Genomic DNA, 25,193 nt, shown 5'->3' on the forward strand with positions numbered 1-25,193 from the left:
AGGTGGATTCAAAGATTTTCTGATTGACAGTTGGTTGAAAGTGTTAAGTTATTACCTGAAGACCTGGAATCATAGAAGGGATTGTTTGGGTTAAGCTAAGGGGTTGTGGAGACCAGGGTTTTATCATGCAGATGAAGCTTCCTGGTAGTAGGCTTTAGAGCTCTTATAGAACCTAAAATGGTGCCAGACTCTTAGTTAATTCTCTACTAGGTCAGGAAAAAGACCTGGAAAGGGAAGGGGATTCTCTACAGAATGTAGATTTTTCCCCACAAGAGACAGCTTTGCAGGGCTACTTCATAATATGTCAAATAAATATATTTTGGAGTAAAATATTTTGGTTTCTTTCAGGGCCTGCTATCTGTCATGTGATGCTATACTGGAGTCAGGCTGGAATCTGGTGTCTTATTACTGCAGAGAGTCAGTCTTAAGATCTCTGTTTTATTAGTCTTAAGACCTCTGTTTTAATGTTAATGCTGGTCAATTGTGCCTAAATTTCAAAGGGAGGAGGGTATAAATGAGACATGTCCAACCTCCTCTTCCCATCATAGCCTTAACTAGATTTTCGCGTTTACTTTGAAATGTTCTTGACCAAGAGGAGGGGTCCAGTTCAGTTGCTTGAGGGGCTTAGAATTACATTTTTGGCTTATAGTCTCCAATAAATGCTGTTGAGAAAATGGGATATCTATGTACAGAAGAATGAAATTAGACCCTTATTTCTTACCATATACAAAAATTAACTCAAAATCAATTAAATACTTAAATATGAGAACTGACACTGTGAAACTGCTGAAGAAAACATAGGTGAAGTGCTTCAAGACATTGGTATGGGCGAGCCTTTTTGAATAAGATCTCAAAAGCACAGGCAACAAAAGCAAAAATAGAAAAATGGATTACATTAAGCTAAAAAGCTTCTGCACAGCAAAGGAAACAACAGAGTGAAAAGACAAACTGCAGGATTGAAGAAAATATTTGCAAACTATACATTAGACAAGAGGTTAACATCAGAAACATACAAGGAACTCAAACAACTCAATTGCAGAAAACGATCCAATTTAAAAATGGGCAAAAGACCTGAATAGACATTTCCCAGAAGAAGACATGCAAATGGCCAACAGGTATAGGAAGAAATGCTCAACATCACTAATCATCAGGGACATGCAAATTAAGGAAACAGCTGTAAAGTGAGGAAGAAGCTTGGGGCCTGGAGTTTATAGTCTGGGGTTGGAGTGTCCTGGTTCTACTGCTATCTGCTTTATGACCTTGGGCTCATTGCTTTTCCCTCCCTGACACTGGGTTTCACATGTGGCCCTGAGCACTCAGTGAAATTATCACTGGGAAGTGCTTGATGGAAGCTCTTTTCCACCCTATCTTAGCAGGTCAGATATGGGGAGGAGAGAGAGGGAGTTAGGTTTCTCTGCTTCACTGTTGATATGGACTTGGTGCCCTGTGTCCCAGCCGCTCTAGCCGTGGCTGAAAGGGGCCAAGGTAGAGCTCAGGCTGTGGCTTCAGAGGGTGCAAGCCTCAACCTTGGCAGCTTCCACACGGTTTTGAGCCTGCCAGTGCACAGAAGTCAAGAATTGGGGTTTGGGAACCCCTGCCTAGATTTCAGAGGCTGTATGGAAACTCTTGGGTGTCCAGGCAGAAGTTTGCTGCACAGGTGGGGCTGTCATGGAGAATTTCTGCTAGGGCAGTGCGGAAGGGAAATGTGGGGTGGGAGCCCCCACACAGAGTCTCTATGGGGGTACCACCTAGTGGAGCTGTGAGAAGAGGGCCACTGTCCTCCAGAGCCCAGAATGGTAGCTCCACTGACGGCTTTCACTGTACACACCTGGAAGAGCCACAGACACTCAACGCCAGCCCATGAAAGGAGCCAGGAGGGGGACTATACCCTGCTGGCCACTTGCACGTCTTCTTTTGGGAAATGTCTATTCAGATCTTTTGCCCATTTTTAAGTTGGATTGTTTTCTGCAGTTGAGTTGTTTGAGTTCCTTGTATGTTTCTGAAGTTAACCCCTTGTCTAATGGATAGTTTGCAAGTATTTTCTTCTATCTGATTTTGTCTTTTCACTCTGTTGATTGTCTGCTTTGCTGTGCAGAAGCTTGGGTGCAACTGCCCAAGGCTATAGAAGCCCACCTCTTGCATCAGCATGACCTGGATATGAGACATGGAATCAAAGGAGATCATTTTGGAGCCTTAAGGTTTGACTGCCCTGTTGGATTTCAGACTTGCCTGGGGTTGGTAGCCCCTTTATTTTGGCCAATTTCTCCCATTTGGAATGGCTGTATTTACCCAATACCTGCACCCCTATTGTATCTAGAAAGTAACTAACTTGCTTTTGATTTTACAGGCTCATAGGCAGAAGGGACTTGCCTTGTCTCAGATAAGACTTTGGACTGTGGGCTTTTGAGTTAATGCTGAAATGAGTTAAGACTTTGGGGGACTGTTGGGAAGGCATGATTGGTTTTGAAATGTGAGGACATGAGATTTGGCAGGGGCCAGGGATGGAATGATATGGTTTGGCTCTGTGTTCCCACCCAGATCTCATGTTGAATTGTACTCCCATAATTCCCATGTGTTGTGGGGGGGACCTGGTGGGAGATAATTGAATCATGGAGGGGTGGATTCTCCCATACTGTTCTCATGATAGTAAGTCTCACGAGATCTGATGGTTCGATGAAGGGAAACTCGTTTCACTTGGCCCTCATTCTCTCTTGCTTTCTGCGATGTAAGATGTGCCTTTTGCCTTCTGCTATGATTGTGAGGCCTCCCCAGCCACATGGAACTGAGTCCATTAAATCTCTTTTTGATTGTAAATTACCCAGTCTCGGGTATGTCTTTATCAGCAGCATGAAAACGAACTATTACAACTGTGCACCTCTGCAAGCAGAAGCAGGCTCTTCTGGCTCTTGGCCTCTCACTGGAACACTCACCAATTCAGGTGCTGGATTTGGGTGGTGATAAGATGGATGATGCAGATACAATCCATAAAGCACTGTGTTAAGGACTGAACTGTGTCCCTCCTTCGGATTCATATGTTGAAGTACTAAGCCCCAATGTGACTGTATTTGGAGATGGTGTCTGTAAAGAGATAATTAAGGTTAAATTAGGTCATAAAAGTGGAACCCTAATCTCATAGAACTGGTGTCCTTATAAGAAGAGACCTCATGAAAGAGGTGCACAGAGAAAAGGCCATGTGAGGACACAGGTAGAAGGTGACTGTCTGTAAGCCAAAGAGAGTGGCCTCACCAGGAACTGAATCAGCTGGCATCTTGACCTTGGACTTCCCAGCCTCCAGGACTGTAAGAAAATAAATATCTATTGTTTAAGCCCCCTAGTCTGTGGGATTTTGTCATGGCAACCTGAGCAGACTAATCCACTTGTCTAATGTGGAATCTCAATGCTGTTTTTGCCAAGTTCTGCCCCACTGAGGAACTAGGAAGGCAGTCCCACTCAAAATTATAAAAGCACAAGCATGAATGATGATTACAAATAAAAAAGACTGTTTTGGAGATTGTCTTCTTTCTACCCTTCTTCATATCTGTTTGCTGACCAGCCTGGTGACAGAAGCCATCTGTTAGCCTGCTGTGGAGTCGGATTGTGAGCACAGTGATACAGGGGAACAGAATCGCATGTCAGCAGTTATCCCAGAAATGCCAGGTTTGCTTCAGATTTTGATTTCCTCCCTATATTCCCCCCTCAAACAGTGGTGGTGGATCATCAAACAGTATTTTTAGAACTATTTTGCAGCTTCCCTGTAGAAACCTTTCCTCACTACATGGTTTAATCCTCTCATCTAGCCTTGTTTAAGATCTACAGAATGCTATATTTATTTAACTTTATTTGAGATTTCGAGGCTTCTCTGAATGTTGCTCCAAGTAATCTGATGAATGCAGAACTCCAAAATTTATGCCTTAAAAGGCTTAACTACTGATATGTTTGGAGGCTTACTTATTTTCTCCCTTTATTCTAAACCACATAGGGCAGGGCAGCTAAAAAATCCCCTTGGAATTAGTGTCAGAAAGTCCCTTTTTAAAAATTAATAAACTTAAAATTTTTGAGAGCAGTTTTAGTTCACAGACAAATTGAATGGAAAGTACAGAGAGTTCCTATATGTCCCTTATCTTCACACATAAAGTCTTTTAATTGGGCCATCGTAACTTTCAAGGACAAAAGGACAGTATTCTCCTTTATGGAGAAGTAGTAAGTTTCTTGGCTAGATTGACGGCCTTCAGTGATGGTGGGGGAGGGTACAATTGTCTGGCTAACTGCCCAGCCTGCAGCTTGAGTGAACCTGAGCCCAGGGTCCAGCAGAGTGTACTTGTGTCTGTGGGTCTGGCGGAGCCATATAAGATGTCAATGGCAGACCCATATCTTATTCTGGGGGACACCTTCCCAGTGGTCACAACCTCGGGCCATGTTGTTCTCCAGAGAAAATGTGTCATTTAATCCTAACTCCTACCTTTTTAAGGCAGTTTTGCCTGTGTATCTCATTTGACCCTTAGCAAGGCCTAGTGTCGTTTAACTTTGTGACTTGTAGGCTACAAAGTCCTCACACATGCTTCCTTACTTGAGATTACAGCAAACCTCTAAGGTGGGAATATTATCCCCACTTTATGACATTGGGTGTGAGCTGAGAGCCAGATGTTCCAACAGCCAGCAGCTGGTTGGTGTCTGTTTGATGATCCGCCACCACTGTTTGAGGCGGAAAATAGGGAGGAAATAAAAATCCAGCTGTGGATGGAGATGGCATGCTGTCCTCCATGCACCTGCTCCAGGTCCACTGTCTCCCAAAGGGCATTGTCTGCTGTTCCAGAAAAAAGTCATTCAGTGATACTAGTGAAAGCATATGAATAAAGGAAGACTTTATCCAGGACCATCACAATAGGTATGGGGACCACAGCAACAGGGGCTTACAGTGGTAGGGGGAGATTGGGCTCAACTCCCAATACAGCACAGGCAAGTGGAAATTTATAGTCTAGGAACAGGGTAGGGGGTCAGTGGATGGGAACTTACTAAGAGGAAACATCGAGAGTAAAGTGGATTCTGGCTAAACCCACCTAACAAGATTCTTGCTAAACTGGCCAGGACAATCAGACATCACCTAGGGAATGGTGGTAGAGGAACCTAATCAGATATTGAGGAGGGGAGGTTTGTGCTAAACTGGCTCAGCAGGGTTCTTTGCTAAAACTGGATTTTATAAGGCAGTGCACAGATGGGCCTGGAAGGTTCAGGAACCTGACTGTAGTTTGGCCAAGCAGAAAATCTTTGTTACTGCCACTGGTGAAATGGCTGCAAGCCTTATATTTGAAGAGTTAAATTTGTTTTATATATACTTAAATACTTAGCTAGTTTAAAATATTCCATGTAGTAAATTTAAGTTAAAAAATGTGTTTAGGCCAGGTGCGGTGGGTCAGGCCTATAATCTCAGCACTGGGATATTTTTGGGAGGCCGGGGCAGGCAGATCACTTGAGGTCAGGAGTTTGAGACCAGCCAGGCTGACATGATGAAACCTCGCCTCTACTAAAAATACAAAAATTAGCCGGGTGTGGTAGCATGTGCCTGTAGTCCCAGCTGCTCAGGAGGCTGAGGCAGGAGAATCGCTGAGGCAGGAGAATTGCCTGAACCCGGGAGGTGGAGATTGCAGTAAGTTGGGATTGTGCCACTGCACTCCAGCCTGGGCAACAGAGCAAGACTTTGTCTCAAAAAAAAAAAAAAAAAAAAAAATGTATTTAAAGAAAAACCTGTGGACCACAGTACAAGGTCATGGTAGAAGCATGATTTCCTGAGTGCCAGTAGTTCAGGAAATACTGTAGTATCCATGCTACCTTTGGGAGGTGACAGTGGAAGTCAAAGTCCTGCCCTCTTTCCAGCCTTGCTGATTGTACATAGAATGTTGAGGGCAAGAACCCCCCCAGCCCCCCATTCTCTGAACCTTGTTGTCCTCACTGAGGCAGGGAGTAATGATTTCCCTATGGTGGGGCAGGCCTTGTTTTTAGGAGCAAATGACAAAACAGAATAAACACCATTGATACCGTTTGGGGCTCTCCACCAGCACAGAATCATAGACTGGGGGAGGGAGGTGAGGGCTGGGGAAAGGGACCACATCTGGCAGGGGGACACTGAAGTGCCTAGTTTGTGATTTTCCTGGAATTTGATAGTTAAATTAAAACCTGGACCAGGTTGAGGGCCCAGGGGCTCCAACTCTACATCAGTTGCGTTTCCATCACATTTATCTGCCTCTCACTAGTGGTTGAAGAACATGTCGGGCCCATGCACTGCTGAGCTGAGCAATGCTGTGAAGCGTTCAGCAGCATGAGTGTTAGTCTTGGCCTATGCAGGTTTCTCTGACTGATCCTGTGGGTATCTATGACCTCAGTTATCTTCGTACATCAGTGCCCACCTGCTCCCGGGTACACTGTTTTGGAATGATGTGAATTTGTTCACACCTTCCTAGTGGGTGTGCATCTGGCCATCCAAGAGCCTAGTCCTCACGGAACCCCGGTTATGGGGCCAGATGATAGTCCTGAGGGCATTAGGCGATACCTGTGTTCTCCTGGGCTGGCTGAGTTCTCCAGATGAGAGAGAGCGTTCCTTCTGCCAGAGGCCTGCCCACAGTGGCTCCACTGTCAATGTCCTGGTTTGCATGTACAGAGGCAGGGCCTGAAGTTGGGTGGTAAGTGGGGGCTTGAGGTGGCTTGGAGGCTGTACCTGCTACATGTTGGTTTACAGTTTTTAGTTTTTCTATAGGTTTCTTCCAGTGGGAGATGGGAATACTTCTAAAAAATGAATTCCAAAGGCACATTTTCCCTAATCTCTTTATTTCCCAGCTACCAAGAGTGTTTTAAAAAATGTAAAAGCACACATAGAGATTTTAATTAGCTTTCACTGTCACTGCTCTTTGTGGTGGTGGTAATTTTACATATGATATGTGACAGGGAGACACTTTGTGAGGGCCTTTGTTCTCAATGTATTCTCCCTCTCATAACTCAGATGTAAAGTTTGGAGAAAGAGATAATGGTGAAAGTACCTCAACATTGTCTTATTTTCACATTGATATTCCTCCTTGTTAGCATTTTCCACGGAAACAGCACCACAACCAGATTAGGAATCTTTCTGGAACAAACGGAAAATAGTTCTTGTGACTTTTGTGAGCAGTCTCACTACTGCATTGTTTATGGGTGAGGTCACCTAGGAGACCTAGCTCAAAGGCAAAAGATGGCCCTGCTCTAAGGGTTTTATTAATAGACCTGAAATTGCTTGCCCTCTTGAATTACCCAAGTGGTTTTAGTTTCTTTTGTTGTTTTTGATATTGTTAGATTTTATTTTATATTTGCGGAATCAGTGCTTACTTGAGAGATAGTGAGTTTGGACTGACTAGGTTTAGTTGTGCTGATGACAAACTGACCTTTAGAACCCCTGGAGACCTCCTGGGACAAACAAGTTGCCCTTTATGTGTTGGTTGTGAATGTTGCCTGTTCATGTGGTGGTGGGTGCCATCTTGACCCAGCTTTGCCAGGTCTGAGCAGGGGTCTGTCTTTGCTGGTGAGAAGGGATGCTCATTGCAATTCTTGTGGGCAGGTTCTTCCCTGGTGTGCCCCAAGTGAGAAAGAGATTTGTCTTCAAAAGCCCAGTAGGAGAGTCCAAGAGAGTACCAGGACTTTTCAGATTGGTTTGAACAATTGAGATCCTAGGGAGTTCTTCACTGCCTGCAAACTAAAACCCAGCTCTGTGGTCTGGTGTTAGAGGATCTCCAGAATTGACCTCGTCCTGGCTCTCCAGCCCCATTCTCTCTGTTCTTTTTTTTTTTTTTTGAGACAGAGTCTCTCTCTGTCGCCCAGGCTGGAGTGCAGTGGCGCAATCTTGGCTCACTGCAAGCTCCGCCTCCCGGGTTCACGCCATTCTCCTGCCTCAGCCTCTCTGAGTAGCTGGGACTACAGGCGCCCGCCACCACGCCCGGCTAGTTTTTTGTATTTTTAGTAGAGACGGGGTTTCACCGTGGTCTCGATCTCCTGACCTCGTGATTCGCCCGCCTCGGCCTCCCAAAGTGCTGGGATTACAAGCCTGAGCCACCGCGCCCGGCCTCTCTCTGTTCTTAATACACAAGACTTTCCTGTTCCCTGAATGAGTGCTTGTCGCTGGATGTGCCTGTGCCTGTTCCTTTTTAAGTCAGATCAACTCCCACCTCATCTGGATCATCTTTTGCCAGATTTCAAGCTTCTTCCTTGCCTCCCTTGCAGCATGGGGCATGCATCTCATTTTGTCTTGGAGTTGTGTTATCTGAATGTCTTACTCCATCATTAAACTGTTGGATTCTTGCAGGCAGAGATCGCTTCTGATTTCACTTGTGTGTTCACTGTAAGTGCCTAGCTCAGTACTTGTTGAACAGATGGACAGTTCCAGATTACAGACTCCTTTGGACACTCTTATCAGAAGGCATTTCAGGCCATCAAGCCAGGCTTGCTTGACAGGATGACAGAGACTCCTTCTCCTGCAGGCAGGGCTGCTGTCTGTCTTCTGCCCTGGTCCCTTCCTTATTAGCCTGATCTTTGCTGGTGGTTGAGAAGAGGTGCCACATGAGAAGAAGGCAGATGTTGCTGTTGAGCATGAAGGTGCTGCTTGTCAGTTGGTGCCTGTCCCTACATGGATGAACTTACTCAACCACAGCTCTGGTGGGTAGCTACAGAGCACTACCCAAGGAAGGGCATGGGCCTCAGAGGCACAGCTTATTGCACTCTTTTAAAAACTGCATTTCTTTTTGAGGTTTCATTATTCCGGCCACTGTCAGCTTTGCAATAAAGAGCAGTGGTCAGGTCACTGTGGAAGAGGCCCGTGGAGGACTGCCAGTGGGGGTCCTCCCTCACCAAACATTGAACACTGAACAACAAGCAACGCAGCCAAGTAGCTGAAGCCATAGAACCCTCTCTCCAGGAAGGTCCTATATAAACATCAGGACTGCTTGCTGCCCTTTTGATTTGTTTTAATGAGAATATGGAAGACTGAAGTCCTTTTGTGTCTCTGCTAAGTGTTTCGCCCCAACACTGAATATTTCAAACAGGATTCCATTTTCACAGCTAAAATAAACAGGTTATACACCACTTTGCCAGAGATCTACGTGTAGTAAAGTTGCTGAATGTGTGACCACTTTGTGTTTCCATGGGACCTAGAGGACCAAGATGTCTCTCCCCGATTTCAATTTGTTGATGAGGAATCTAGAAACAGCATTGTAACGTTGGTGCTGCCACTTGGAGGCCTTGGGCAGGTCGTCCCCAGTCTCCTGGCTTACTGCCTGGTTTCTAAAATAGCATTGTCTTCCTGGCATTTCATTGATCTGTGGTGGTTGCTTCACATTTATAGCCCTTTATGGAATTTTGTTGCTACTCAGACAATTTTTTATTTTCTCGTGAAGCCAATTTTGACACTTGTGAATTAGAAAGCAGGCTTTCCTAGTGCTTACAAAAATAAACAGCCCACCTGACTCCACTTGTCTGAAGTACGTTATTATTAACTTTCAACTTATTATCAGTTCTCTTAACGTGGCTCTGTAGAAGGAAATGATGTGTCTGGTGTTAATCTTCAGTGCCTCTTCAGGCCCATGTGCCATCCCGCTGAAGGTGCAGGACTGGCAAGGGCAAGGGGGTCCACAGCTTTGGCTGGCCTTGACATTCTGCATCATGTGATTGAGCAAGCCTCAGACCATCTTACCAGATTCACTCTAGGCTCTCTGTCTTTTCTTTGTTTTCCCAAAGCTCTGTTAGCATGGACTCTTGAAAGTTGCCTGGATATTAAAGTACTATGCTAATAACTTGCTTTCTAGTAAACAAAACCAAAAGTTGGCTTAATGGTTGCTCACTGACCTGGCATAAACTAGAACATGAAGCTTCTCATTTAGAAAAGGTTCAGGCAGCCTCCTGCTGGGATCTGCCCAACCCCTCTAGGAGGTGGCATGGATGCCTACCTCTTCTTCCAAGGGTGCACTTTGCCTTTAGGTTTGGGGAAAAGTACTGGGCGAGCCTTTGGGACTGTTGTTTCTCATGAGTGGGCTGACCTTGGTGGAGGCCTGCGTTTCCCGTGTGGGGCCTGACTTTTTATGTGTCCAGCCAGAGTGATGAGCTGGTTCACTTTCCCTGCAATGCTTCCTTGTTGAACCTGAAAGAGAGGACATGGGAGCTTTTGTAGGAGAGAGAGGACACATGCTTTATTCTTGAACTGTGGGGTGTATGTCACCAGAGAGAATTGGAGACAGCGGTGACTGTTTCTCAAAACACCTCGCGCACTCTTCCCTTACCAAATCAGGAATGAGTAAAACCTGTTGGTAATAGTAAATAGAAGGAAGTTACAAATAAAACACAGTAGTCATACAAGCAGAGCAGAGGAGCCCTGCTCACAGAGCCAGCCGTCACCACAGACGCCTGGGCTTGAGTTGTGTCTTGCTGATTCAGCAGGAGGGTGCATTTCCCCTTCCACTTTCCCGTTGAAATATATTATTTCTGTACAATATTTATAGAACCCCTGTCTCCACCATTAGAAATACAGAATATTCTTGCTTTTTTACTTTACTATTAGTTGATATTGTTGGCTAGGTTTTGTCTGTTTACCCTGTTCACAAATTTTTGTTTTTTAAACTTTATTTTTTAACTATTTTTGACAGAAACATTAACAATATTTCTTCAAGGGGTTTAATTTCAGCTTAATTTAAGAAAAGAAAATCAAACATGAATGATACAAAAAAGAATCTGCTCTCATCCTAAAGATCTGCCTTTTGCTTCTCTAGGAAGCCCCATTTCCTGACTAGAATTTGGTGTTGCTTGATGGGAAAAGCTGGAGATGGAGTCAGAGACTGAGTAACCACAGGAGATGCTTATGAAGACATGGGTGGGAACAGGACAGGACATAATGAGGAACTCTACAGCTGAAAAAGATGATGCCTTTTATTAGCGTTTGGTAGTAGTCGAATTAATGTGCTCTGTACTCTGTTCTGCGTATCGGAAAGAGCACTGGACTAGTAAGGCCTGCTTTTAGGTCCTACTTCTGCTGCTGCTCCTGACCTTGAGGGAGCCCCTCTACCATTGTGAGCCTGGCTCCCAGGCATCAAACTAGAATAGCCGTCTCTCCCAGCCCAGTGGTGTGGTATGAGGACCAGGCGAGTCAAAACATGTGGGCAGCATTTGCAAGCTGTGTTGTTGTTGCTCACACTTACATTTCTTCCCCCTTGAGGTTTTTTACCTACAGAGACCTCTAGACAAGGTGTTTCCTCCCATGGAGACCAGATGAAGCAGGTGAGCGGGCAGAAGGCACCTTGGCCTGAGAAGTTCTTGGTCTCCTCCTCTCTTGACTCTCTTCTGTGGATTGGAAACATTGTGAGAAACTACATCCCTTGCATGCATTGGCAGCAGACACTGTTGAAGTCCTGGGAGAACACAATGCTGTGAACAGACCGAGGGGAGGAATGGTGCTGCTTCTCACAAGAGGAAGGGGTCCTGAGCACATTTGGACTTTGCCTTCTGGAGTGGCCCACAATGCGGGCCCTGCCCTATGGCGGGGACGAGGAGTCAAGGAAAGGAACTCAGCATTTTCAGGGCTGCATTTTCACACAGCAAGCCCTAAAGCTGCATTTGTTTCCTGAAACGATCTTGATTTCATTCAGAGGAGGAAAATGATATTTTGGAGAGTCTGCGGTCTGGGGTGCTTTGATCCTCGTTCACAGTACAGGGAGGTGTAGCCACATCCCTCTCCTCTGCCCTGCTTGGCAACTCACTTTTTTGGGGAATGGTGGCCGCTGGCTACTGCTGTTTTGACCAAATAGCTGGGTGGACCCTGAAGGGGCCATTCTGGCCATTTCTGGCCTCAGGGTGACGGTAGAGGATGCAGAGGCTTCAGGTTATGCCTCTGTAGTGTCAAGGTTATGCGTGACTGATCCTTTCTGTAAAATAGCCCATCCCATCCCTCACATTAAGGTAATATAAACCCAAGTTCATTTGTCTTGGGGTTTGCTTGTGTTAATTTATAGATGACTTTTTTTCTAATAGTTTAAATGTTCTAAACAAAAGAGTTTATGACTAATTATGTGTTTATGTTGTGTGTCTGGTACAATGTAAAGCCATCTAGTTAACATGAGAGTTATTTGACCATTCCGTTTGAAGTTTAAGAAACACCTGCTGTAGGGAAATCTCCATTTGGTTACTGAAAGTTGTGATGGATTGAAGGGGTGGTGGTGCCCCACTCCTTTGTGGGAGCTCTCTCCCATCCAAGCTCATGGGTAGTGTTGAAGCCCCCATGCTACAACGTGACCCCCACCCCCAGCCTGGGGGGCTTGGCTCAAGCTGGAGAGAACTGGGAGAGCACCCATGCAGGCAGCCTCTGGTGGCTGGAGCTGGGGGCTGCCTGCATGGAGTTGGGGGCTGCCTCAGCTCCCACCATGTGGACTGGCTCATTTGCAGAGTGGGAGGGTGATGGACATGGGTAACCAGAGGGGAAGGGCCACATTTGCTGCCAGCGTTGGAGTCAATGGGCCAGCTCAGCCATGTTCCTGCTGAGGTGTTTAGCTCAGCCCAGACTCCCGAGACAAATACGCCTTTCTGCCTAAGCTCACCCCCCTGCACAGCATCCTGGCTGCTCTATATAGTGTTTTAGCCAGGCTAGCAGGAGTTCCCATGACTGTCCTCACCATGATGGCATTGTCACTGCATCCCCTGGGTTGAGGGGTGGGTGGTGAGGGCATGGGGTGAATGCAAAACACTGTATGGCAAGGCAAAGGACATTGCTGTGGCTGGGATGTGGGCCGCCCACTTTGCATTCTGTCCTGAGAAGCCATGAGCAGCTGCAGCCACACCTCTCCCGAAAGGGAAGAAGGAGAGAAGCAGAGCTTGGGTTAGAGGCTGTTCTAGCGGCTGGGGCAAGTCAGGGTCCAGCTTCCAGGTGGCCAGCTCTGGGCAAGGGAAGCAGGAGCAGGCACCAGGCCAGGCCTGACAGCTTTGTGTTTGGGTGGAAGAAGAAAAGGGAAGAGAAATCACCATCTTTGGCAATGAATAAGGCACACCCAGCCTGCTTTGGGGTTTAGAGCCTCCTGCACTCCCGCCTCCACCATAGAGGAGCCAGACTGGGTTCATGCTCCACATCTTCCAGCTGCGTCTCTTGGAATGAACCTTTGAGTAACAACCCTGGGTGAGTGATGATACCCCCCTTATTGTGGACCCACACTCAGAGATAAGCCGAACTCACAGGTCACAGGGAAGCCCGTGTCCTTATCTCTTCAGTTCCCGGCCCTCTTGGAGCAGCATGTCTCCTTTGATGAGGGGGTTGATATACTGGATGCTTTCCTCGGTCCTTTTATACACTTATTTAGAAATTTATGTGGCACTGCTGGAAGGCCTTCCTGGACAACAGATGGGCAAACTATCAGTTAATTGTGTGAGGGCTTTAAGTGGTTTCAGGTGACAATGGAGTAAGAAATGAGACTTGTTAAAGGAGGAGGCCAGGATGTTATTTCTTGCCTAGAGCAAGTGGAAGGACAGAACTCCATCTACTGAGATGGGAAACCTTGAGGGGCCAGTGAGGTGAAAGAGGAAGGCTGGAACGGTCTGGGCTTGTTCTGCTCCTGGAGCATCCTCCTCTGCCCTCTTGTTTACAGGGATATCCATGTCCCTATCCAAGGTATCTCAGTCAGTTCAGGCTGCTATAACAAAATAACTGAGACTGGTAAACAACAGAAATGTACTTCTTAGACCTGTGGATGTTGGGAAGGCACTGGCATTTAGGGTCTGCTGAGGGCCTTCTTGCCATGTCCTCACATGACAAAAGGTGAAGGGCAAAAAGGGCCTGCCTAGTTCCCTCCAGCCCTTTCATACAGCACTAATCCCACCTATAAGGCGAGAGCCCTCAGGGTCTAATCACCTCCCAAAGGCCCCGCTTTGTAATACTATCACATTGATGGCTACATTTCAACATAGGAATTCTGGGGGACACATTCAGACTGTAGCACAGTGACTGACTCCCTCCATCGGAGTCTGGGATGTGCATTTGTATTCTGGTTCAGGCCCTGTATTATAATAGTCGGCATATTTATTAAACTAATGAGGCATGTCAGTTAAGTAAATGAAGTTAACTCATTGCCATTGCTGCCTGTCCATCATCAGTGGCAGACAGTAGGGCTTGGGAAATGGGAAGCCAGAGATAAATGAACATCTCCCAGTGAGCACAAGCTCGGGGGCCCTGAGTCAGGTCATTTGTGTCTGCAGGTGAGAAGGGATGCACATTGCCAGCATGTTACTTCTCTTCCTGTACTTGATTTAATTTTTTTTTTTTTTGGGATGGAGTCTCGCTTTGTTGCCCAGGCTGGAGTGCAGTAGCGCGATCTGGGCTCACTGCAACCTCCACCTCCCGGGTTAAAGCGATTCTTCTGCCTCAGCCTCCCAAGTAGCTGGGACTACAGGCACGTGCCACCACGCCCGGCTAATTTTTTGTATTTTTAGTAGAGACGGGGTTTCACCATGTTGGCCAAGATGGTCTCGATCTCCTGACCTTGCGATCTGCCTGCCTTGTCCTCCCAAAGTGCTGGGATTTCCGGGCCCCTGTAATAAATCGGGAGTTAATTACCGGGGCCCCTGTAATTACCCGGGCCCCGGGCACATTACTTTCCTGTATTTAAGCCCTAGCAGTACTGGATGGATGTTTTGCAGCATGCTTGGGTGTTAAGTGTCCTTTGAGTCAGAGCTTTACTCACAGTGACCCTCTCCTGCCCTGTGCAGGTATAGAGAGCTGGGAGGTGGGAGATGGGAGAGGGTTGGGCCCCAGCTCTGAGGGGAGGAGGAAGCAGACCTCTCCAGTACAAGAGGACCATGATGCTGCCCCCTCAGAACATGGATGTCTATCCTGGAGGGACAGAGCACCTGCCTCACTTCCCTAAGAGTCCAGGGTCCACTCAACACTCCTCTGATTGGGAGACTGTGAATTCCTTCCAACAGTAGTCGTAACTTCATTTGACAGCCGAGGAAACTGATGCACAGAGATGGGACCCTGTAGAAGGTCACATGCTTCACAGCGGCTCACCAGGTCTGATGCCACTGCCTGGGCTCCCCTCCCCCATGCCACCAAGCCGTATTGCTTCAAGGAACAGGCCTGCGTTCTCATGTTCCTTTCCAATAGCAACCTTTGGGCATAATTTTTGGTGATTATAAACTGTAGCGCAAGCGAAGTACCATGGGCCTTGGTGAAAAGTTCTGGTTGGAGGAACTGGAGAAGGTAGGAAAGTTGGGTAAAACTCAAGTAGACTTAGCTGTAGAGAAAGGGCTTCCAGGCTCACAGATGGCCCCAGTACAAGCGCTGTGGGGGCCAGCCTCAGGGGAGGTTAGGAAAAGCCAAGGTGAGAACCTCACATGCCAAGGTGACAACCTCACATGGCTGACAGCCCATGTACCAAGCTCTACGCGGATGTTTTCTGTGTTTCTTCACATATGTGCTTGCTCCTCAGTGTGTCCTGGTGAGACCAGTGTTATTTCTGTTATACCGAAACAGGCTGAGAGAAGCTCGGCAGCTCTTGCACGTATGGGGGAGGAGGGATCTGAAGTGAGATTAGCTGAGCAAGTGGTTGGATTCCTGAGGCCCCACTCTGGACCTCACAGGTTGATCTAAGGGTTTAGTCTGCGGAAGGGCAGGTGTTGACACCTGTCTTAATCCATTTTCTGCTACTCCAACAACATACCACAGCCTGGGTAGTTTGTAAAGAAAAGCAACTTATTTCTTACAGTCTGGAGGCTGGGAAGTCCAGGAGCATGGTGCCCGCATCTGGTGAGGGTCTTCGCATGGTGGAAGCGTGGAAGGTGAAAGCCAGCATGAGAGACAGGGAGAGGAAATCGGGCTAAACTCCCGATTTATCGGGAGCCCACTCCCCTCACTCCTACAGAAACAGCATTAATCCATTCATGAGGACAGAGTCCTCATGGCCTAATCACCTCTTAAAGGCCCCACCTCCCACTACTGTTACAATGACAATTAAGTTTTCAACACAGGAACTTTGGAGAACACATTCAAACCATATCAAGAGTCTTTCGTGGACCAGGGTACTGGGGGCCTGGTGGGCTTGGAGCCAGAGCCCCGAGAGGCATGAGGAAGGCCTTCCTAAGACCCCTCCCAAGTCCCCTCCACTCTTGTCCTTGTTCCTGCAGCATGTGGCCTTTTCATCCTAGTTAATACCTGGGCCTTTGAGACAGCATTTTTTTTTTTTTTTTTTTTTTGTATTTTATGCTAGAGAAGCATATTTGACTTCGTTTAAAAGGTTAAGATCTTTCCTAAGCAGTTGGCTTTTGTTTGAAAGAAAAAAAAATGGAAGGCCTGCTTGCTTCCACCATTCCCTTGTACCGTAGGGTGGGGAAGGACACCCAGGGATGGAGGAGTCTCCAAAGTGGGCAAATTAGAATCAAGGACCCCAACTGCTGTATCGTAGGCCCCACTCCTCCTGCATCACCTCCCAGAATCAGTCCTTCTGCTTTTATGACCCATGCCAACCCCACAACCCCTTCCCACTTGACATCAGATGGCAGTTTTCTCCAGTGTTCAACATCCTCTTCTTCCTGGGCGGCCCCCTCAAGTTGGCCATATTTAAGGAAGAATGAGTTTTGGTGTATTCTCATCCCATGGTCACACGCTCTTCTTCTCATACCTATTTTATCATTTGCTTTGCATTAAAAGTTGATTCATAGCACTTAACTTTCTCATTGGTTATGTAGAGGCATTCATTCATTCACTCACTCACTCACTTACTCATTCATTCCAAATATAAACCAGAGGAAGTTTCTGCTGCCATTGGCTATTGCTCTGGAATACTTGGAAGCAGGCCCTCCTGGTCTTTGCTGTGTGCAGCACGTACCTTGGCTGGTGACAGACCTGAGCGGATGCTTGGAAGCAGAATGTGAGCTGTTGTGGCAGTGGGTGTGCCAAGCCCGCACACAGGCCAGTGCTGCCTCGTCTTTGGAGTGGAGTCTCCAGTTTGCTGGTCACCTTGGGCTTGGCCATTCTGGAGTTACTGCTCCTGTTCTCTCTGTTGGCCTTGCCCTGTCCCTGCTGCCCCTCCCTGTCACCGCAGCCATTCTGGCTCTGGCCCATTCAGTTTGTGTCATCAGTGGCTGCATTTTACTTACCCTGTGCCCATCCCCAAGTTTGTGCCATGTCATAGAAAGTCCTTCTAGGTGCCCGTTGTTCTCTTATCTGCTGGGCTTCAAGAATTGGTGGCCCTGAAGCCCCCAAGGGTCCCAGGACCCCTGTTAGGTGTAGACAAGGTCTGAGTAGATCCCTGGGTAGATTCAGTTTCCATATGGCTCTAGGGGACCCATGGAAACAGAGGCTGGTCTGGAACATTGTGGTAGAGACTGGGTCACATTTTCTCTCTAGGTTGGATTAGCAGCTCTAGTAGAGTCACTTGAGTGAACCCATCGTCTTGACATTAAAGTCGTCTCACACCATGGAGTGTCCAGAGTGGTGAGGTCCAAGCCTAGCCTAGGGAATATTGGGAGTGGGGGAGGCTCAGGGGATGTGTTCAGGGTGTTCTGAGCCCCACCTGGAGTTAGAGAGGGGGTGTGGTCTACCTCCCTCTTTTCCTGAGATTCTTAGAATCTCTGGAGTGATAAGAGTATCTTTGTATGCTAATGAGATGACTGGTGGCTGGGGGCTCTTAAATTGCTTTAGGATTTGGCTAGCTGCCAGGGTAACTAATCCTATGATTAGAGGGCTGGAATTTACAGTCTTCCACCCTCCCACCTCTGGGGAGGGGAGAGAGGCTGAAGGTTGAGCTGGTAAATCAGTGGCCAGTGATTTAGTCAATTATGTCTATAAGGAAGCTTTCATTAAAGACCCAAAAGGAGGCCAGGTGTTATGGCTCACACCTGTAATCCCACCACTTTGGGAGGTCAAGGTGGGAGGATTGCTTGAAGTCAGGAGTTTGAGACCAGCCTGGGCAACATAGTGAGACCCCATCTCTAATTTTTAAAAATTAGTAATTATCCAGATGTGGCACACGCGTGTGGTCCCAGCTACTCAGGAGGCTGAGATGGGTGGATGGCTTGAGCCCAGGAGTTTGAGGCTACAATAAGCCTCACATCATTGCACTCCAGCCTAGGAGACAGAGCAAGACCCTGTCTCTAAAAGCTGGAAAAAAAAAAAAAAAGTACAAAACTCCAAAGGGCTGAGTACTGGGAGCTTTTGGATAGCTGAGCATGCAGAGGTTCCCGGGGAGTGGCACATAGGGCGGGCAGGGCAGCTCCACGCCCTTCCCACATGCCTTGCTCTGTGCGCCTCTTCTAGCTGGAGGTTCATCCGCATCCTTTACAGTATCCTTCCTGTCTGCAGGAAGGTGATATTTGTCTTTCTGAGGTTATTATTAATAGTAACTTTCAGTGCCAGTGAATGGTGCGACACCTCACTGATCTATGATTTTAGCTGTCCTGGATTTGGGGTTTCTGAGAGTAAGTCCTTTTCTCTTTCTGCCCCTGTAAAGTAGCGTCTTTCTTAGGGGCTGCTGACTCATGCTCAGCTTCATGCCAGCCTTTCATTTTACTTTCTCTCTTGTGCTGCCTGTGTTTGGAGAGCAGAGGCACAGTGAAGCTTCTCAGCCCATTTGCTGCAACAGTGACAGCAATAGGCTGTGGTGGGGTAGGACAGGGGTGGGGTAGGACGGGCTCCGGTGGGTGGGGCAGAGAGAGGGGCCCCCATTGCACTTGGGCTTTTTCTTTGGGTTGATAATGATAGTTCATATTTCATCTCCATGCGACCTTGAAAAAAATCACTCTGAGCATCCGTGACCTCATCTGTGCAACTCCTTTTAAAAATTATTCTTAGAAAAACCCCAATGAATAAGCAAAAGTGGAGCTCTGATGTGTTAATCCTCACCCCTCAACTCCAGCTCAGGAGAGCCTGAGAGGTTCCTGAGACGGAGGGACCTGCAGTGCCCCCACTAGGCCTCTGGCAAACCTTTCCCAGGACTGCTGCTGAAGGCCTTGCCACCTTACTAGTCCTGTGTGAATCCTAACACCCCTCCCATCCTGCCGGTGCCCTCTTCACCACCCCTTTCCCTGCCCCCCATGGCTGGAAGGGACATCATGGGAAGTGGGATAGAACCTCAGGGTTTGCTGTCCACTTGATGGCCTGCCGCCTCTTGTCGGAGGGGTCACGTGACTGCACAGAGTGAGGAATGGGAGCTGCTCACTTCATGGGTTATTGCGTCTTTTTTCTTGACCCCAAGAAAAAATTCCAGCCCCCTAGACAGCTCCCACACACTCTGTCTCCTCTTCTACTTAAGTGCAGTTTTTCCTCCTAATGAGCTCTGGTCTTCAAATGGAGCGGGGAGGAATAACAAGGACCTTGGGAATATAAGAATCCTTGGTGAATTACCTTATATTAATGAGACCAAGAAGAGAAATCGAGTTCAGCTGTGCAAATTGGCTTTGTGTTCTGGGCCTTGATGACTGAAATTGCAGATTCTAATTAAATGTCCCCAAATAACTATGAAGTGCTTCTAAGGTCTTTTTTGACCTAAAAGTTTCTGTGACCTGTGAACTCTCTCAAGTGTAAAATTAGTCTGTAGATGTACCCCTTTAAGCATTTCTGTCTCCGGAAACCTCACGATGCCTAGGATATAAACCACCCTCCTAAGGGCAGAGCAGGCTGGTGGAGTGGGCAGGGACCCTGCAGGGAGAGGTGGAAAGGGGTAGGCATGGGTGAGTTTCGGAGCTTCCCCAGGGCTGGCAGGATGTTGGGGTACAGATGTGTCCTTCTGTTAGGTGGCCCGTCTCCACTGTCGCAAGTGAAGGGGGTGACCGACACCTTCACTAACAGGCTGAGCAGGGCAGCAAGGCAGGCAATGGAATGCTTTAGACACACTGGGAAAAGGTTCAAAAGGGAAGAGCCCCTTCTTCCAGCTGAAGTCATGCCTAGGGTGCTGCCCTGCCTCTGGCCAGCATGGGGTGCAATCTTCAGTGACACAAGAGGATGGCCATTAGAGAAGGAGGAAGACAGTTCCCCATGATCACACCCCCAGCATGGCTGTCATCTTGATACAGCCTCCTGCTGGCTGTCCCCTCTGTACAGTATCTCTTTAAATGGCTGCAAACAGAGCAAAGGTGGGCTATGTCTTTAAAAACACATGATGCAGAACTGATGTGTTTTTTTTATGCTATGCTGTCTTGTATACACTTTGTATTGGGGTATAAAAATCACCTGTGTACAGCTCAGTGAATTTCACACAGTAAAGTCTGTGTGTAACCCGCACCCAGATCATTTCCAGAGCCCCAGAAGCCCTCTCACCCTCCCCAGTCAGTACCCACCCCTTCAGGATACCACTCTCCATACTCCAGATGCCACAGATTCGTTTGGCCTGTGCTTGAACTTTGTATGAATGGATTTGCCTAGAATGGTCTTAACTTTTCCCCTTGACGTTGTTTCTGAGACTCATCCCATTGTTTCATCTGTTCTACTGTTGACAAACGTTTAGGTTGTCTCTGGTATTTTACTACTGTGAACGTTGCTGCTCTAAACCATCTCTACAGGCTTTTGGTGAGCATAAGTGTGCGTTTCTGTTAGCAGCTCCCCCTCTGAGTTGTATGCCAGGTCACAGGGTGAGTGTATGTTCAACTTAAGTAGAGACGGCCAGTTTTCCAGTGCAGGTGACTATTTACGCTCTACCAGCAGTATCACTTCCAGTTACTCCGTGTCCTCATCAACACTTGGTATTGTTGGTCTTTGTCATTTTTGCTGTTCCAGTGCTTGTGCAGAGGTATCTCATGGGTTCAGTTTGCATTTCTCTGATGACTAATGGGGTTGAAGAACTTCTCCTGTGTCTATTGGCTTTATTATGATCATTTTGATAGCCGGATAATAGTAGGCCTTATGCATGTTCCAGAACATTATTTTCTTACCTAAAACTGGGCATTTGGATTGCTTTATTATTATAAGTAATGCTGCAATAAGCATTTTTACCCAGTAGTCTTTTCCATGTTCTAGGCTATTGGTAAGAGTTTTGTTATCATTTACAAATTTTGATAATGCCAGATGGCTTTCCGAATGTTTGAACTACTCTAAGATGGAGTAACAATATAGGAGAGTCCTAGACAGCTTCCCCCAGGTCTTCCAGCAATGTGTATTCTCATTAAAGAACAAACAAAACTCTTTTGGAGGACGAATTTAGGTGAAGGAAAGCATATTTAGCATTGCGTTACTTAATGAGTTTGGTCACTTTTTCAAAATGTTTACCACGTGTGTTCCTCATTTATGAATTCCTACCTTTTGCCACGTGCATTTTGGTGAGTTTTTTGTTAATGTGTACAACCATTACTGTAAAAAGCAGATATTAGTACTGTAAGCACTTTCCTGTTTTACCAGTCACATTGCACATTGCTTCACTTGTGTGCCTTTTGACGTTAACCAGCAAATCTTCCCCTTGGTGATTTTTATTGTGGCTCCCCAACCAGGCCACTGCCCTGTCTGCAGAGATGCCCAGGCTGCGGGTCTCTGGGCACCCCTAGTGGGAGGGATAGGAGCACAGCCCGCGAGACAAACTGAGTCAGCCCTGGGCTAAGCACTCTGCTCTTGCAGTCATCTGATTCCCCGACCCTGGTGCTTTGAGAGGGATGGCTCATGAGCTGAGCCCTGCCCTGAGGCCTGCCAAACAGCCCCTGTGGTGCTGGGACTGAGTGGCATTGTGGGAGCTCAGTGGAGTTTGCAGAGCCCTCTCCTGTTCATGCACATTTGGTTTTCACTGCAGCCCCATGAGACGGGTGCAGCCCATCCATCCCGAAGGGCAGGGCCTTAGAGGGCCCTGCAGTTTCTCCCAGGGCCTACAGTTTGTGAGTGGGGAAACTGGTCTCAGATTCTCATCTCCCTAAACCATACCCAGCTGCCCACCTGGCTCTTTAGGACAGGCCCAGACTCCCCCAACAGATCAGCCCTGCAGGGGAGAGGAATATGTGCTTTCTCTTTCTCATTTATTTTGGGTTTGAGCAAAACTTGTATGTTTGAGCCAGAAGGTTGGATTGGGGTGTGGAGCTCAAACAAACATGGAGTAGCTCTTGGCCTCCACGTTTCTAGGCATTGCAGTCTCAGAAACTTCATGTTTGACCAGCTTGTTAAGTTTTCGCTTTCTTATTTTTAGATGATGGATTTGGACATGCCTCTATGAAGAAATGCCACATGGTCCGAGAGCAAACATGTCCAGTAAGTTGTTTGGTGAATTAACCCAAGGACAGGAGCCCAGGTCCTTCAGGCACAGGGTGTGGACACCCTTTGAGAAGACAGGGCTGTCTCTGGAAATATGAAGACCTCTGAGAGAGTGTTTTAAACCAGGCTTATTGCTCAGTATAATTATCTTAACTTCTAAAGGTTGGTTCTTTCTAGAGACAGCAGGAGTTGTAGCATATAGGGTTGGAAAAACCTGAAACACTCTTCTCGCTACTTAACCTACTTCTGAGAGCAGAGTGTGAGCTCTGGAGCTCTGAGCCGTGTGAAGCATCTGACTCAGCCTGTGGCAGTGTTTTACCCAGAGCCCTCCCTTTCCATAGCACAGCACCCTCCACTTCGCCTAGGCCTAGATTACATGCTTTGCGGGAAGGAAAGCCTGAGACCCAGACACACGTAAAGTTTATGCAGCTCTGGGAAGAAAGCCAGCAGGTTAGAGTTGTGAGCTTCGTCTCACTAGTGTTTTGCCACCTATATGTAGCCCGTGGGCAGCAGACTCTTCTGCAGCTCTTACCCTTCTCACAGAGGTTGTGGTGAATTGATTTAAATTTTTAAAGGTTCTAAGAGACTTGCCAACAGAAGAGCATAATAAAGAGAACAAGAAAATCTCAAAAGCCATATTTTATAATTATATGAAAACCATCATTCACTGTGGCATATCTCCGTTGAAGGGACAGGACATCCTCAAGGGATCCCATGGACACCCTGTGTTGGGGAGTGGGGAGAAAGAAGTGACCAGAAGGGACAGGGAGCAGCGGCCAGTCCACCCCGGTTCCTCACATGCTGGGGAACCCTGTCACTGTACCTCGCCTGCGTTAGGTCACGTTCTTTCTAAATGAGAGCATGATTTCTCTCCGTCACCATCCCCATGGTTTCTTACCAGTGCTCCTTTTCTCAGGGCTACTGCCACTTTAGTGGACTAGGGCTTGGTGCCAACGCTTCCCGGGTAATCAGGCGTGGTCTGACCCAGGATCAAGAAGCACATCATCACCAATGACATCATGACAGCAAGAGAGCACAGCCCTCGCCATGGTGCCAGGGCCCGTGCAATGCAGCGGGCTTCCACCATTGATGTGGCGGCCGACATGCTGGGCCTCTCTCTGGCAGGTGAGCCTCACAGGGCCTGCACCGGGCTCCAGGTATGAGCTCACAGCACCTGGGCTCCACACTGCAGCAGTGCTGGCAGGTACCCAATGATTCCCCATGACTACCCTATAGACTACAGGGTACCCCGATTTGGCCTCCTTCTGGTTAAACCAGGAAATAGGGAAGGGGGGCATCAGCCCTCTTCCTGTGAATTGCTTCTGCTGGAGCCTGACTACATTAGTTTTCCAGTTTGGTGGTGGGGGCACCACCAGGGTAGTGTGGGAATGTCCAAGTGTTTTGCTGGCACATGCCCAGGCCATAGTAAAAGCCCTCCCTGTTGTGGATATGTAGATCTGAGGAGGAGCAGGGGTTTGGTTGTGGGGTCAGGGACTTCTTAGCAATCTCAAAAACAAAATATTTTTAAAATAAAGAAATTGTCTTGCATGGCAGTTTTTGTTGTTGTTGTTGTTGGGGGGAAGTAGAGGGTTATTTGTGCATTTAATCTGAAAACAGAGAAAAGTTTATTAAGGGTGATTTTTCTGTCATTTCTTTTCTATTCAGGAAATATACAAGACCCAGATGAGCCCATTTTAGAATTTAGCTTAGGTAGGTATCTTTCATTATTTTTTTGTTTTAAAAAATATTTTATTTAAAAATGAAAACAAAAACACTGCCACCAGTGCATGGGCTTATCTCAGAGGGCTTGCTGCTGCTGCCACCACTGCTGCAGTGTTTCTGAGAAGACGGAGCCCTCACAGCTATGAACTTCTGTGGATGGGAAGGCACCTTGGAGGCTCCGTGCCCACAGGCTCCTGTCTCTTCAGCGTGGGGCCTGCCCCCTTGGGGGTATGCTCTCCACAGGTGGCTGGGGACAGGGAGGTGAGCCCACCTAGAGCTGCCAACAGAGGCCCTCCCCACCCCCACCCCAATGGGAGAAAGGGAAGGAGGGGTTAGGGAAACCAGGCCTAGAGTTCAGCTTTGTTGCCCCTGGCTGCAAGGCCTTGTGTTGGCTGAGTTTCACTCTCTAGCCCTCAGTTCCCTATTGTATAAAAGGCAACATTGGCACCTGCATGCTCTCTTTCTCAGGATCAGATAAGAATATACTAAAAAGTGGATCAGAATGTGCTGAGTCTGGGGTCAGCGATACGTGGCATCACTGTGCTTACCCAGGAGGCCTGAGACGCCTCTCCATCAGAGCCCAATGCAACCCAGCGCTCCTCTCCCCTTTTCCCATTCCTTGGTCAACATTAGTTGGTGGCCTGGCACCAGTGTCCAAGAGGTGGTGTGACATAAAAGAGGCACCTCCTGGGGAGTCAGATGACCTGGATTCCAGCCCTGACCATGCCAGGCTAACCACATGGCCTTGAGCCTGCCACTCGACCTTGCTGGAACAATTTCCTACTGTGCTACGTGAGGATGCTACTGCTTGTTTGAGAGACAAGATCAAGGTGGTTAAGCACCCCCCAGCCCCAAAAGACTTGGACAAATTGCAAAACCCATAAAAGTGTAAGTACACTACTGCCCGGGTACAGTAGCTCACACCTGTAATCCTAGCAGTTTGAGAGGCTAAGCCAGGAGGATTGCTTGAGGCCAGGAGTTTGAGATCAGCCTGGGCAACATAGCAAGACCCTGTTTCTAAAAAGGAAAAAAAAAAACTTACCTGGCTGTGGTGGCACATGCCTGTATTCTCAGCTACTAAGGAGGCTGAGGTGGAAGGAGCCCTTGAGCCTAGGAGTTGAGACTGCAGTGAGTTATGATTGGGCCACAGAGGGATACCCTGTCTCTAAAAAATAATAATGAAAAAGAAACAAAAAATAGAGTTTGGAAGAAACAGAGACATTGCAGAAAGTTTTAAAGAAATTATAATATTATATTGGCCAGGCGTGGTGGC

At 47.4% G+C, this 25,193-nt stretch overlaps 1 protein-coding gene across 17 annotated transcripts in view; it reads left to right on the forward strand.

The window, feature by feature from the left end:
* Positions 1–25,193, forward strand: part of INPP4A (inositol polyphosphate-4-phosphatase type I A) — a 146,458-nt gene that overhangs the window by 51,350 nt on the left and 69,915 nt on the right. For 15 of the 17 annotated variants that reach the window (XM_030827661.1, XM_030827666.1, XM_030827662.1 and 12 more), the window contains 3 exons: positions 22,134–22,195; positions 23,115–23,323; positions 23,864–23,908. In XM_030827661.1, the coding sequence (XP_030683521.1) occupies positions 23,218–23,323; positions 23,864–23,908 (151 nt within the window). In that variant the 5' untranslated portion in view covers positions 22,134–22,195; positions 23,115–23,217. The other 2 variants (XM_030827658.1, XM_030827668.1) reach the window with 2 other exon arrangements.

The sequence above is a fragment of the Nomascus leucogenys genome, chromosome 14 (assembly GCF_006542625.1).
Source record: "Nomascus leucogenys isolate Asia chromosome 14, Asia_NLE_v1, whole genome shotgun sequence".
Classification (NCBI taxonomy): Eukaryota; Metazoa; Chordata; class Mammalia; order Primates; family Hylobatidae; genus Nomascus; species Nomascus leucogenys.